At 49.7% G+C, this 15,701-nt stretch overlaps 1 protein-coding gene across 3 annotated transcripts in view; it reads right to left on the bottom strand.

The window, feature by feature from the left end:
- Nucleotides 1-15,701, bottom strand: part of CTIF (cap binding complex dependent translation initiation factor) — a 146,716-nt gene that overhangs the window by 18,065 nt on the left and 112,950 nt on the right. For all 3 annotated transcript variants that reach the window (XM_074856064.1, XM_074856065.1, XM_074856068.1), the window contains one exon: nt 3,192-3,347. In XM_074856064.1, the coding sequence (XP_074712165.1) occupies nt 3,192-3,347 (156 nt within the window). The remainder of the gene's footprint in view (nt 1-3,191; nt 3,348-15,701) is intronic.

Genomic DNA, 15,701 nt, shown 5'->3' with positions numbered 1-15,701 from the left:
GGGTATCCATTTCCCTTCTCCAACTTAAACTATGAACTATTCCAAGCAGAAAAACATGTTTTGATCCAAACCACCATCCAAACTCACCGTGCTCCATCAAACCACTTTAACGAGAGCTGGATCCACCTTTTAATTCTCTTGGCAAACCATCTCTTTGCCTAAAACCCCAATGTTGACCCCACAAGACCTTGTTGTGAAGACAGTCTCTGCCTGCATAAATTTCAGCCCAAACCCTCAGAATGGTTCTGAAAATTAAAACTTTTTGATTCTTTGGGGATCTAGCTCCTGGGAGACGCAGTCACCATGTCACACATGGTGGTAGACTCTCCCTTCTCCTCCCACCCTGCTTTCCAGCAGGCAGCTCAGGTGATAGGCACAGAGGAAGACGTGGCAGAGTCCCCTGGGATGGGGTCTTGGCATGGACCACATTTGTGCCAAGGGGCCCAGCCACTCCCTTGGCTCCTGAAATGTTGCTTGGGCAAGGTGGCAGCTCTGACCCAAATTTCCTTTGCCGTGATTAAACTCCCGTTCCCATGGCTGACATCAAAACACAGCGGTCTGTCTGCCTGCCTGAGATCGGTGATGAACGCTGGTTCGATTAGCCAGCAAACCCCAGCATTTATCACTCCAGCCTCGCCTGAAATGAACTTCTCTTTTTATTTATTTTTTTTCTCCCAGTCCACAAAACCAACCCATCCACACTGCTCAATAAATAACACTGGTGTTGCCACCTGATGCCTCAGCCACGTCCCCAGCACCTCCTCATTGGGCTACCAGCACCAATGTCCTCGCCGCCATCCTCGCTTCCACCCAGCCCAGCTCTACAACTAATGGTGGTGTGAATCTGGCTTTTATTTGGGGGGAAAGGAAAGTAGCTGGAGAAAGCTTTACAGGGAGAAGGGAAGAGACATTCCTGCCTCAGTCATCAGGCAACTTTCCCCTTCCTCTTGCTCACTCCCTCGTTGACCTTTGGCTGAGTCTGCCAAAGCTATAAAGGAAAACGGAAAAAGAAAAGAAAAAAAAAAAGAAGCAGCAAAACTAAAAAGCAAGAGGAGCTGAAAGGACAGGCAGAGCCAGCGATGTTATCTCACCTCTGGTAATGATTTATTGTCAAATGATGGGTGGGTGGAAGCAGAGCGAGCTAAGCGTGATTGTGTGCAGCACAGAGGGGCTTTGCTGGGGGATGCCCAAGGGGGAAGGAGTTTGGAGCGAGGGACTGCGATTGTACATGGGGATGTATGTGCAGATCAGCAGGAAGGGGAAAAAAACCATGATGGGACCTACTACACCTTGCGAACCTGTCCCGAGGCTAGTGGAAGTGCCAAAGTTTATAGGCCGTGGTGACACTCCCTCCTGCCCTGGGACACCAGCTCATGTGCTTCATGAAGCTGATCAAGGGATGAGCACTCTGCACAATTAGGGAGTTTCCACCATTTCATGGAGTACTGGGCAGGGCCAGCCTGTGCAAATGTCCCTGTCCTCTACTGGGTGCAGCTGCAAGAGCTCACCACCACCTCCTCAGCTGTGTCTACAGCCTGGCTTTGGCTCTGGCAACCACCTCAGAGTCTGGCCCCTATCACTACCGATAAACAGGTGGTCCTGTTCTCCTGGGTTGGCCTGATGCGCCAGTATGGCGGCAAAAAACGGCAGCAAGACAAAAACCCATCCCAGAGCCATGGAGGAGGAATGGTATGAGCCAAGGTCACAACCCTGCGGAGCGAGCAGTCACAGATCAACCATTTTGGGGCAGGAGAGCTGGAAGACTCAGGCTCACCCATGTTAGCTAAGCTAAGAGTCTCCTCTGACAAAAGACACCACAGGGACAGAGCTGTCCTGCTAAGGAACAGAGAGATGTATTTTTAAGAAGCAAATTTATGCATGATGTCTTGATATAATTAGTAAAGGCTTTTTATGGAGCTTCCCTGTAGCAAAAAAATATCCCTGATATGTGAAATTCATGTCCTTCCACACACCTCTAGACCACCACCATGTCCCCACATACCAGCAAAGTGACAAGAGGGACTGTGATGGCATGGCGAGGGCAGACAGGAGTGAGCAGGGAACAATCCTGGCAGAATCAGGGCTGGGTTGTGTCACGACTGGGATGGGAAGTGGAGGAGAATGGGGACTTTGTTAGACGCCAAGATCTTCCCCATAAGGTGACACATACCACTGTGGGCAGAGATTCTGGGGAAGTTAGGCTATTCTTAGCATCCCTCTCACACCTCCTCCTCTGGATATGTCTGCCTCGTCACGACGCCTGGACTCTTCCTCAGTGCTACAGTCACCGTCTGTGAACCCTGCCCACAATATTACTGTTAAGACAAAATGTTTATGATGTGTTTGCATTCAGAGAAAACTTCCCATGTGTGTAAAAAAGTCATCGCTGGCAGTTTCTTTATCCTTCCCTTGCCCAAGGTCTAGTGGAGAACTTATTTTACCGTGAGTTATTTATGGCCCAACAGAAGCACTACTGACAATTTGAGACTCACAGCTCCATCCCTGGGCAACGAGGCAGATTTTTCTGAGAAAGTCTTCTACAGATAGCAGCAGGAGACAAAACCATCTTTAAAACAGGATGGGGGAAAGCCCTCTCCTGCTCTATTGAACACTAATGCTTGAGTTGTCTTTTCTGTTTGTCCTCACCAAGGTTGCTGCCACCATCCTGAACCATGGGGAGCTCAGGCTCTGAAATAAGCTCATCAGGAGCTCAGGTTCTCTGAAATGTCCCCAAACCTGGTGGCAGGGTTGGGTTTCTGCTGCACTAGGAGGGGCGTAAGGACATATGAGACCTCACCTCTCTCCCTCTTTCCTCCTGTCAGTCTGTCTGATCTATTTTGATGGCTTTACCTGCTTTTCAGAAGCTTTTTAAGCCGCTTTGGTGGGGTTTTTCATGACGTTGGGATTTGCAAATGCAAACGTTGTGTTTGCAATTCCAGCTGTTGAGCTTTGCAACGTCTTGGACAAAGTGGTCTTGCTTGGAGCACATGCTTTAATTAGCAGAAACACAATAGGCAGGAAAAGCGAAGCATCCCTGCAGATGCAAGTGCTTTTGGGGTGAGAAGTGTTGATGCTGGCAAAACAAACCTCTAGCAATCATAAAGCAAACATCTACAAATCATGGCACCTCAGCACTACAATGCAATGGCTTGGCCCACAGGTGAAGAAGAACAAACTCTGAAGGCATTTACCTCCCTGAGGCAGGTATAAATGGGGCAGACAAGGACTCGAAAGGGCTCTCCGGTGCTGCTCCTCATGGTGCCGAAGACTTCGCAGAGAAAGGTGATGAACCCCAGCCAGCGCTCCACGTCCCGCTGCTGCAACTCCTCCCGCATGGTGAAATCCTTCTGCAAGAGGGACAGAGACAACAGGCTGCATCAGCAAAACCACATCGCCACGGGAGAGGCAATGGCTGTCTAGAGAGAGAATTAGGAGGAAATTGAAACTCAGGGTGGGGGGGAGGAAGACAGACAGACTGACTCTTTAGTAACAGTGGGGAGATTACTCAATGCACGCGGAGTGGCTGGAATTTCAACACAGCAAAGCCACCAGAAAGCAGGTACTGTAGAAATATCACCAATCCTGGCAATAACTGTCACGGCTTGCGTTAGAGACAGCATCCCCTGTGCCCTGCCCTCCCCCTCGGACAGACACGGGGACTCTTCTTCATATGCACGACCAAGATTGAATAAAAGCAGCAGTGAAGAGGTTAAATGAAATGCAGGGGAAATGCAATGAATGCTGGTAGCCATGCTGGGCTTGGTGGTCCAGGCGGATCTGCCCAGCTTGTTCATTCTGGTCTCTTCAGTAGACTCAGTGTCTGGCCGAGGGCATCCTAACGGTCTGGCTACTCCCCAGGGTCTCACGAAATTACGGCAGAGACTGGCTCCCTGACCGACCAGAAGATCAGGGCAGCCTGGGATTGGCATTAAAAGGTCACCCTGCTCCTGAGTTGATGGTTGCCATGACCAAGGACTATCCAAATGATGTGATTTATGAAGCAACATCAGGAGGAAGCGTGCAGGGACATAGCTGCCTCCCCATCAGTCCTCCAACTGGAGAGAAAAAATGGGGTTTGACCAAAGGCAGGATATGAAAAGGGTTGTGTGTGTTGGGAGTGTGTGGCAAAGAGCAAGAGGAAACACAGAAAAGCAAATAAAAACCCTTCTAGAAGGTGGCACAAGAGGGTGCATCGCACTCAGAGCCAAGAGGGTTTCCCTGGGCTCTCAGTGATACTGCAGAGCTTCTTGCAAGATGTCCCACGCGACTTCGCTTGTCTGTCTCCATGGTCACCTTTCTTTGGTATTAAAAATTAGTAGACACTAAGTAGGGGAAAATTAAAGAACAGGACAAGTTCATTCTCAACACTGTGTGTTCCAAGTGTGGGTTGCACAACATTTGAAATCCAACAACTAAATAAATTATCTTATATCTTTTTCATCTCAGTTTATTCCTACTGCTTGAGACAAAGGGCTTTGCTGCTGTGAATGCTCCGACCTGCAGCTGCACTCTGCAAAGCCAGGGAGATATAAAAGCCACCACACCAAAGTTTGCTCTCATGCCCCGGACAACACACAGGAGATCTTTCTTTTGAAACAAAGGTAGGTAAAGTAGCTGTTAAAGAAAGCCAGGCAAAAGCACAATGATTATTTTCATGACACAACCATATGCATACAAGATCCAAGACAGGAGCTATTTATATGTTTCATTATAAAAGGAAAAAAAAAATAATATATTTGCATATGCAGGAAAAAGACTCGCTAAATAACAGAGGCACTTATTAACCAAACAGTGATGACTAATTCCTCTCTACACCCATTTCTATAAGGCAATTGCCCAACTGTGTCTGAGACTCTGAAGTCAACCTGTAGCCAAATCCTGTTGGGTCTTTTCAGACTCTCTGGGGGAGTTTGCAGGGTTTGTCCTTTCATTATCCAGCCAGTCCCAGGGTGGTGATGGAGGAGAGGGTTATTTGCCAGTTCAGATTATCACCCCAGGGTTACCAAATTACTCATTCTGGAGTTTTCACTTGAATTTCAATAAAAAAACGTCAAAGAGAAATGACCTCCTGGGTATTGAAAAATTAAAAAACAAGCGAGAGCATCCTGTGCCCCTCCAGCCTCACCCACCCATAAGGTCACTCCCAGCCACCTCTGCCCTGGGATGAAAAGCACCCTTTGAACCCTGGAAATCTTCCTTGATGCCCCGAGACCTTTCCATCCCTTGGCACTGAGCTGTCTCCTACATCTCACGCAGTGTCCCACCTGGCTCCAGCTTCCCAGCCATCCTGTCCCTCCCAGGATGGATGCCCCCCCAGCAGCTCCCCTGTCCTGCCTGGGAAGGTCCACACTGATGTGTCTGGGGAGCTGGGCCATATTTTGGGATCCCTGGGGCATGCTGGGAAATTCCTAGCAGCTTGGGATAACCACATAGGCTCTGCAGTCCCAGATTACTGGGAAAGAACAAAAACCACCACAGGAGTCTCCTCCTTCCTGTTCCTGCTTCAAACACATCACTCCGCTCCGCAACTTCGCAAGAGAGAAAACTGACTCTTCAACATTTTCTCTTTAAAAAAATATTTTCTGTAAAAAAACCCATCTAACCAACCAACCCAACAAAAAACTTCCATAAAACAACCACCAAACCAAAACAAACTCATCAGGCCTGGGACGGGAGCTGGGCAGGAAGGGATGCCACCACCCAGCACCTTCTTTTTATCACCCTATGGCACCCGGTGGGTGATGCCACCCAGCAGAGACATCAATGAACACTCTGCCCCCAGCCCTGCAGCTGAAGAAGACCCTTTGAACACAAAAGGGACTGGGGTCCTCTCCCAACCCCCAAAGTCATGAAAAAGCTTGTGCAAACTTTGACGGATCACCATGAAGGACGGGAGTGGGTGATGGAACGTGGGATAGATGCAGAGGTCACCGTGAACATTTTCACCCAGAATGCGATACTGCAGCAGAAATAATTTAGCTCCATTTGCAGCCTCAGGCCAAATTTCACAAAAGAAGATTGTTTGCATGTACTCTGCAAAAGGTGGAGTGTGATACTGATTCCTTTGACAAAGTAGGAAAAGCACCTTGCCAGAGGTAGGAATTACATTTTTTGGACCATGCCTGCCTACAGGCAAGAGTTGGAGTTGCAGTGCAGAGCTGAATCTCCATGGTAGCCAGATTTGCAGTGCCAGAGCTCTCCCAAAACACCCTGAGATACCCATCTGCTTTGGCCCCACAGTGCTGTGCTACACCAGTGTCACAGCGTGTACAATGAAGGTGGCCCGGGGAACTTTGTCCTTACATTTATCCTTCAGACAGCAGGTTTGACCAGTAACACAGCATGCACAGACGGGCAAGCCAACACGAACGCTGCCCGTGCAGAGGTGTCCTACTTCGCTTGGGGTGTCCGTGTTTGAGGAGGCCACTGCTGTCATCTAGGTAATTTGGTCAATGGAGTTACGGGTGCAATTCACCCGGCTGCACCCGTCGGCTGTGATCCCAGCAGGACCCATGACCCATCATGCCAAGCATGGAGAACGTGGAAAGCAACTCAACCACTTTTCCAAAGGGTGTGCAAACAAAATGGATGAGCCAGACCAATAGTGTGGGAGAGCTGAAGAGCTGGAAGGCAGCAAAGAGTGGCTCAGCAGAGAACACAACCCATGACCCACATGCCCAGGGCACATCCGATGGAGCTGTGCCCTGACCCACAGACCTCCACACCACTGTTGAGAAGCCTTGAGGAGGCTGAATAGTGCTGAAACCAGACGGCTGGGTCACTGCCCTGCCCAGTGAACTTTATTTGCTCTGGAAATGCCTCATGGAGTTATATAAAAATAACCTGTGTATTGGCTTGCCCCATGCTTAGGTGGTGATGTCAGGGCAGTAAGCAAATTATCTTTCATCAGTTTGGCTGTATTTTTAAACACGAATTGTATTACTAATTTGGGGGTGCCCTGGCCTGTATATAATCTGGGCGCGTTCACTGGATGACCTTCCTTCAGCACCTATAGTTTAAAATAAAACGTATTTATACCAGGTAGCAGGGTTGACCTCCCTTCTCTGCCTGGTTTGGGAGAAGAGTTCACTGGGAAACCATGTGGCAAGTGGGGGGATGCCAAGGAGACCTCTAAAGAGGTCTCATACAGGACAAGTTTGGAGTGTAAACTTGAAGGCTAAGCATGTTCATCATGTTGGGTATCACCACACATGATGGATAGGTCAGGGGTGGCCCATGTTCAGGCATGAAAGGGATGGGAAACGGCTCAGTCCACCCTTTGACATTCCCCGCTGGACCCTTCTAAGCTTGGCTGAAGCTGCTGCCAGCAATGGAAATAGAAAATGCCTTTATCTTGGCGGTCTCCACTCTTGCACCCAAGTGCAAGCCCACTCCTCATCTCAGTGTAGATGTAGCTCATGCAACGCTATCCTTTCTTGGCACAGACATGAGATATCTCCAAGACCAGGACTAAGCTAGAAGAGCCAAGAGGACTGGCTACTCCATGGCAGAGGAGCAAAATCCATCCTTTAACATTTTTGGTGGGCAGCAGAGTCAAGCGGAATGAGAAGCAGCATTCTGCCATCAGATCTAAGCCCTGCTCCAGCCCAGACAGCTGCAGTCAAAAATTCATCCCTTGGGAGTTTGCCACACTTTTTTTAAGATGAGTCCCAGGTAACTCTTCCCCATATCTGGGCCCACGGACTCATGGCTGACTCTGTCAGCAGCAAGTTAGAGGGCAAAAGTTTAGCGTGGGATAAAAATGAGGGTTAATTTAAGCATCGCTACCTTCTGATGGAAAAAAAAAAGACACATTTGGGCTTGTTGTTCTGTAAACACACGGCTCTTCCTCTGGCAGCACTGCTGTTTATTCACTCATTGTCAAGGAGGCAGGAAATACTGAGTCAGAAATACTGCACAAAAAGGAATATATAATGCTTAGATATCAGTGCTAGGTGCTATATAAAAAGCTGAGAGAGGCTGTGCTAAATGCTTGATCTTACTGGCAATGTGCTGCAAAAGGTTGGAGCCTTAAATGGCTCTTTGGAAAGGACCTGAGACAAACAAAATGGGTTGGAGGAGGGAGCTGGCGGGTAGATGCTGGGACAGTATCTGTCCCTTCTTGCTCTCCTGGAGGCACACATCCTCCACCTGCTCTCTCCCCAAACCCTCCTAGGAAGGGCTCCAATAAATGACATTTTGCACACTTAACATTTCTGCATTATTCCCTGTTTATAATTGAAGTAATACTTGTGTTTAGGTCTTGGCTTGGAGGGGGCTCTGGAGTGTAGCTTTGCTTTCTGGGGAGTATAACCCAGTGAGATGGATAGTTTTTAGCACTGGCTTTCAAAAGTCCAGGAGGTGCTGCAGAAACCTGTGACAGCACGAGGAAGTGATGGAACACCTCTGTCCACGGAGGCTTGGGGTCTCACTGACTCTCTCTGAAGCAGAGCTACCACCCACAGCTTCGTTGGGAACACCTCACTCCACATGGACACCACTACACGAGCTCCTTTGCTGCACTAAATCACCGGAGATGGTGGGACATGAGGTGCGACCATCAGCTCTTCCATGTGCTCTACTCTTCCTCCAGCCACCCACAGCAACGTTCCTGACCTCTCTGCCTGCACCCTGCTGACACTCCCCGAGGACCAAACCATACTGAGATGGCACCACACCATCTCTGCCCATGCTACTGCCAGCACAGGGACAGGAAGACAAAGCAGAATAAGATGACAATGGAAAACCTCCTTTGAGCCAATGGCTTCTATGCATGACTGGGAAACAGCAGCACAGGAGACTGAGATTTATTTCCCGTCCTCTGTGGGCTCCCATCACCTCTGTACCCTGATTTCCAGCTGGCAAACGTAATGATTTACTCATCTTCCTCTGCAAAGTGCTTTGGGGCGTGTGACTGAGACATGCAAATCATGGCAATTATTATTACTCCAACAAAGGAGCTATTGACATTTAAAGCAGATAAAGCTTTTAAATTACGGATGACACCCTGTGCCCAGCCTTGCAAAGGTCCCGGCTTCACCCAGCCATGAGGCATTTCACTCCCACAGACTTGCATCATGTTGTTTCCTCCTTGTCTGATCTGCACCAGGTGAACGTGCACCGGCTTTCTCTTGGGGTGTTTTGGCCACTTTGGGAAAAGCAGCAAATCCTACTGGTGGCCTTCAGCGTGGACTTGGTTTCCAGAAACATTCACAGCTCTGTGAATGTTTATGGTCACAGAGGTCTCCAAAATGCATCCCATGGTGAAGGCCCAGTTTACCAGGACTGTGCCCACCATCCTGTGGGCACCCACCACCCATCAGCCAACCACCAGACAACGTATGACCTGCATTAAATGCCACTGATCAATTCCACATGAACAACTCACCAAAGATCCTGCAGCCATCAGACAGACACAAACAGTGCTTATTCCTCTCAAAAGGATTTGGGCAGGAAAGGGAAAGTAAGGTCAGAAAACTCCTGGTTCTTCTAAAGTTGATGCTGAGCAAACTCCCAGGATTAGGAACATCCATGAACTTAAAAATTCCTCAGGTTTGGGTAACCCAGGCAGCTGATAACCTCAGGATAACTGCAACAGGAGCTGTGAGTACTTCCCGTGTCTCCAAACACCCCGAGGTGACCAAGTGGGTGGTCACTTGAACCTCCTAATCCCTGATCTTACCATGACCTCTCTGCCTGCCTCCAAACAGCAATTACCCACGCAGTGTGGGTGTCTCACAGATTGAGCCAGCAATGTCTCTGAGGTCTCTGGGGGCTGCAGACGTGCAAGCGGTTAATTATTGATTTAGTTGAGGTTTAAAGCACACACGTGGGAACATAATGATGGATGTGCAAACAGAAAAGCATTGCTGTTAACCTAGCAGTTGCTAGAGATCTCGGAGCACTGTCTCAGTGGAAGCTCTGAGATGACCAGGAGGATGAAACAGCATGGTCTGCACACCATGAACAGTAAACACTGTTTTGTCCCAGTGTAAAAAACTTTAATGACCCTCTGAGTGCAGAGAAAGCAGAGTGAGAAGAGGCAACCCAAAGGAAATCCCCTGGTGTCCTGTTAACTCCTTCTTTTCTCTCATGGAGCGGAAACCATCAGAACTGAGATGTGGCCACATCCTGGGAAAAGACTGTGTCCCACAGGTCACCAGAACTTACCACTGAATTGGAGCAAATCTCATTTCCACCAGAACACATTCACACCTCTGCTGATTTACCAAGGCTTACCCCATGTATTGCAGGACTATTTCTCCAAATAATTTTCAAGTGGGATAATGCACAGAGCAGAAACACTCTGGAAGAGAGAGTGGGATGCTCTGGGAGCTCCGGCTGCTTCACCAGAGGATGTTTGCCAGCACCTCCTCCAGCAGTACCCAGGTGACAGGGTTGTCTTCCTCATTATTTAATTTTTATTGCCGCCCTTCCTATCTAGCTCCTTTCTGGATTCCCAAACACGTGCCAGGGTGTCAGCTCAGCTGGATAACAGCAGTTTATCACCACTTCAAAGCCCTGTTATCCCATGAACACAATCACACAGCAAAATGTCATTGCGTGCCCCAGCCAGACCTTACAGTGAGCAGAGGGACACAGACAGACAGCAGGACACACAGACATAGGGAACTAGTGATACCATTGAGAGCCAGAAGCCAACCTCTCCATCTCACGGAGAAGGACTGCTGGGGAGACAAGGGACCATGAAGAAATACAAATTAATTTCCTTGCTGGGAAGGCAGCCGGGGCGTCCATTTGACCCGGTCCTGCAGACACTCCATGGCTGTAATGCCCGGAGGAGGTAGCTCCCACTCGGCAGGCTTGCTCCTCTGGAGTGTTGCAGAAGATCCTCATTATATTAGTTTAAGTCCCGGTGCTGCGGGAACCCTGAGGCAGCAACGTGCCCTTTGCCTTTGAGAGTGTGTATGGGAAAACCTCGTGTTACCTCTGGATGTTGGGAGACACTGTGAGTCCTCTCCCAGGCAGACATTCCCTGAGATGGGGGCAAAGCATCCATGTCCCCAGGAATATCCCATCCCTGGGCCAGCAATCCCCTCCCTGCTCCACGGAGGTGGTAGGAAGAGAGGGGATGAAACACAGTGGATCCCTGCCCATCCCAGCATCCGCAGCAGCACTGGGACCCTCACTGCATGGAAAAATGTATTAATATAAAACTCCCAGCCCATGGGCTGCGTTCACCAAAGCATGAGCTCAGTGTAAAACCATGCTGGGTTGAAGAAATCCCCCAAACAAGTGTATAGGGGCTGTTTCATATGGGTGGGGATGGTTTGATGGGCAGTTTTCAAGCCCTGCCCTGCATCAGGGCAAGGTCTGAGTGCCAACACCATCCCCAGCAACTGCTCAGAGGTCACTTCTGTGCCTGAAAAAATGCCTGTCCCATGCGCAATGTCAGCCTGGGGCGATGACTGGGTCCCCACGGAGGCTGATGGACGGATGCTGCTTGCAAATGCTGCAGCTGGAGATGATCAGACTTGCAGGCTGGGGGGATGTACCAGGGACCAGCTGGATTTTGCCAGCAGACTGCATTCTTATTTTAAGCACTGCACATGCCATGTGTCCTCTTTATAAGGCAGAGGTGCCAAGGGATCTATGGGGACAGGCCAAGTTTGCAAAGAGGGATATAAGAGGAGGAAAAGTGGCTGCAGAGGCAGATGCTGCTTCATCCAGGCACTGTGGCTGGAAGAATTTTGCTTGCATTTGAAATGAAGCTGAAACGTCAGCCTGCTCGCGGATGACTGAAAGCAGGCAGGGAGAAAAAGCAGGAAGCTAATCCCGTTTGCTGTCGGGAGCTGTTCTGCACAGGCACTTCTGGTTTACATTGGCTCAGTCCTAGGAGGGATCTTCCTGGGTGCCTGGGAGTGGCAGCAGGATGCTTCCTGGTGGGATGCTAAGACCTTCCTAGCGAGTATATGCTTGGTGGTGCCTCACCATGGGGTGGGACCACCAATCTGCAGAGCTGACTGTGGGGTGCAAGACACTGAGGATTGACCTCTGCTTCTCTGCAAGCCAGGACCGATGGGTGAATGAAGCCGCAGGGGCTTCGCCCATCCCCAAAACCTGCCCCTGAAGTGGAAGCCCCCAAGCTGCATGGCACAGCAAAGTGGAGAACCTTTGGATGGACCTCAATGCACAGAAGCAGGTACAAAGAGGTCCAAGAGGCATGGGTCATTACAGAATCGTAGAACCACTGAATGGTTTGGGTTGGAAGGGACCTTTAAAGGCCATCTAGTCCAACCCCCTGCCATGGGCAGGGACATCTTCCACTAGATCATGTTGCTCAGAGCCCCGTCCAACCTGGCCTGGAATGTTTCCAGGGATGGGGCATCGACCACCTCTCTGCGCAACCTGTGCCAGGGCCTCACCACCTTCATCATAAAAAATATCCTCCTCTGATGTAGTTTGAATCTCCCCTCCTTTAGTTTAAAACCATTACCCCATGTTCTGCGGCTACAGGTTCTATGAAAGTCTGTCCCCATCTTTCTTCTAAGCCCCCTTTAAGTACTGGGAGGCCACTCTAAGGTCTTCCTGGAGCCTTCTCTTCTCCAGCTGAACCCCCCCAACTCTCTCAGCCTGTCCTCGCAGGGGAGGTGTTCCAGCCCTCAGATCATTTTTGTGGCTTTCTCTGGGCCTGCTCCAACAGGTCCATGTCTTTCCTGAACTGAGGACACCAGAGCTCCATTATGGCCAGAGATCTTGGCTTTCTTCTTTAGAAGCAAGCAAAAAAAAAAAAAAGATGGATGTGCAAAAATGTGGTGAGTGGGAGAGCACAGGGGGTCCTGCGGGCAAATGAACAGATTCATCATGGGATGGGTTTTCTCTTCATCTGCCCAGAGAGTACACCACATGGGCGAGGAGAGAACCAGAGGAGTTAACAGATTCTCAGCCAAAGATATTCGTGGCACCCAGAGTTCGTGTAAAGTTTCATACCGGGACCCTTTCTAAATTCTTTCGGTCATGGGAGAAAACACTGCAACTGTTTAGTCTGCAGGGAGGTGGTGGCTCTGGCCCAGCACTCCACATCACTGAGCAAACATTCTGGAAAGCAAAGGGGCTGAAAATTTGCTTTTCACCCTGTCTCTCCCACTGCTGTGGCCAAGCATCTGATAGGCACTGGGTACCAGTGCTGGAGCTCCCTGCTGGAAATGCAGCTCTGGGCTCCCTGGGATGGGGGACAAGTGACTACTGAAAGCCAAGACCTGGAGGTGAAGTACCAGCCTGCTAGAAAATATTATTTACACAAAACAGCTCAGAAAATCTTTCTCAGGGGCTAATATTTACAAATCCTGTGAAGCTGGGGAGCTTCTGCTATAGCATATGTATTTGGCTAGGTTTTTTTAAAATGGGTTGAAAAGGTGCATTAATCTTTTCTGCTTGTCCCCTGAAGCATGCAGATATGGAGAACCCTACAATGCCTCTGAAGCTGCCCATCCGTGCTGGAAAAGCTGTGATGACACAAAAGATCTGCAGAAAACAACATTAACCTGCAAAACACCTTGATCCCTCCAAACCTTCCATCTCTAAAGGGACGCTCATGATCACCATGGCATATTTTGCAGCATATTAGCAGAGCAGCTGACTGTGAGCATCATTGTGTAAGACCACTGGATGGCAGCGGCTTGAATATTAAAGAGATGCAAGAAAACACACCTTATTCTTATTAACGAAGCAGAAATGGAAAGGTTTTGTTTCTCCAGTCTGACACTATTTCTTTAGCCAGCGCACACTTTATTTTCGCTGTCTTTGTTTTCAGTTCCTGCTGCTTCTGGACTGGAGGCAATATCACTGGGTTTGGGATCCCAGTGCTGCCAGAGATGCTCCTCCTCATTACTAAAAAAACTAATATGTACTGCAACAGTAATTAAAAAAAAAAAAAAAAAAAAGAACAGAAAGTAGAGGAATTTATCACTGGGAGGGGAAAAGGAAGCATTGGTTTTGGATGCTCGGTGAGGGGGGAGAGCATGGGGGGGACCCCATGGGTGGTAGCACCACTGGTGAGACCCGAGGACATGTCATGATGGGGTGGCATCATCCAGCCATGCATCGTTTGCTCCTGTCCTCAAAACTTGATGCTGTGTTTTGCACCAGGATCAGCCCCAGTTAAGTGTGGGACAGGGACCTGAAACAATTCTTGTGCATCTCATCCCTCACCTGCCACGTATCCTCTGCCTCCTCTGCTCCCACGACTCGTCCCACCAAAGCCACTTCACACCATTATTTTGCATTTGCTACTTTAAATGTCAGCAGCAGGAAAAGATGAGGCTGTGCAAAATGATACCCATGGGGGAGGTAAAGGGGATGTGGACTCCATGGCAGCACTGATTCTCCAAATCCAGATTCTGACAGGTAAGTACACACAAAAACATCCAGTGGCAAAAAACCTGAGCCTAAGCCTGGCCATGGGATGCTGAGGGTGCCCACACTGGGACACCCATGCTGCAGTCCCGCAGGACCGTCCCTCCGGGATGCCACTGCAGCAGGCCAGCTGTAAAGACCAGCAAAAATCCACTGCGGGCAGTCTGTGCTTGAGCACATCAATAAAGCCCACTCTGTTGGAAACTGAATTTGGTACAAATTTTTATGGCTCAGCTAGAAATCCTTAAAAAAAGAGATTTCCTGCTGGCAAACACAAGAGCATCCTCCATATCCCATGTGCCTGTGGCTGAGAGATGCCAGGGATGGGCAAAGCACAAGCTATCCCATTTCCCCTCCCTTCCCATGAAAGAAAAAGAGGTGCTGTCCTTTCCAACGTGCTTCTACACAAACCCCAGCTCTGGGCTGACAGACTGGACATTAGGAAAAAATTTTTTGCAGAAAGAGTGGTCAGAGAGTGGAATAGGCTGCCCAGGGAGGGGGTGGAGTCCCCATCCCTGGGTGTGTTTAAGGGTCGTTTGGATGAGCTGTTGGGGGATGTGGTGTAGGGGAGAACTTTGTAGAGTAGGGCTGAGGGTTGGACTCGATGATCCCAAGGGTCTTTTACAACCTGAATGATTCTGTGATTCTATGATACTGGTGCCTATGTCTGCTCTGGCCTTGGCCTTGGCACCCGCTTCTCCAGAGTGTTCCTCTGCCAGAAGGACACTTCATGCTCTAGCAAAGTGCGTGGGGGACATGGGAGTTTGCAGGATGGGTCCCAGGCAGGGCGATGCATTGCAGGGTGCCAGTGAGCATCTGAAAATCCCGTCCCCAGGTGAGGTGAAGGGAACCAGCTCAGAGCAGGGATGGGGATGGCAGAGTGGCTGCAGGTACTGGCAGCAGGGTTCTTCCAACCCCACTGCATCCCAAAACCTCCACCTTGGGGTGGCTGCAGCAGCCTGAGCCAGATTTATGCTGGAGCAGGCAGAAGCAGATGGTCTGGCAGGAGGGTGCCTTAGGCCGGCTGAGTCCCTGGGCTGGCAGGAACATGCTCCCGCATCCCAGGGTTGGATTTGAGCCTTTCAGGAGAAAATGGAGAGCTGGAGTTGATGACAGTCCAGCCTGGTCTGATGGGATCTCAACGCTGAAGTGCCCCCCTTGCCTCCAGCATAGCAGGTGGAGGGCGGTCCTTAGGCATTTCCTCACCTCTCAATGGATAAATGGATTTTGAGGTTTTTGGTTTTTCTGCCTCTCCTACCAAAGCCCCAGCGGTACCCTGTGTGGTCCCGAGCATCCTCACCCAACAATTTCTGGGAGCAGCTAGG

The sequence above is a fragment of the Strix uralensis genome, chromosome Z (assembly GCF_047716275.1).
Source record: "Strix uralensis isolate ZFMK-TIS-50842 chromosome Z, bStrUra1, whole genome shotgun sequence".
In the NCBI taxonomy this organism is placed as follows: domain Eukaryota; kingdom Metazoa; phylum Chordata; class Aves; order Strigiformes; family Strigidae; genus Strix; species Strix uralensis.
The sequence above is the reverse complement of the archived record's forward strand: the minus strand, read 5'-3'. Positions and strand labels throughout refer to the sequence as shown.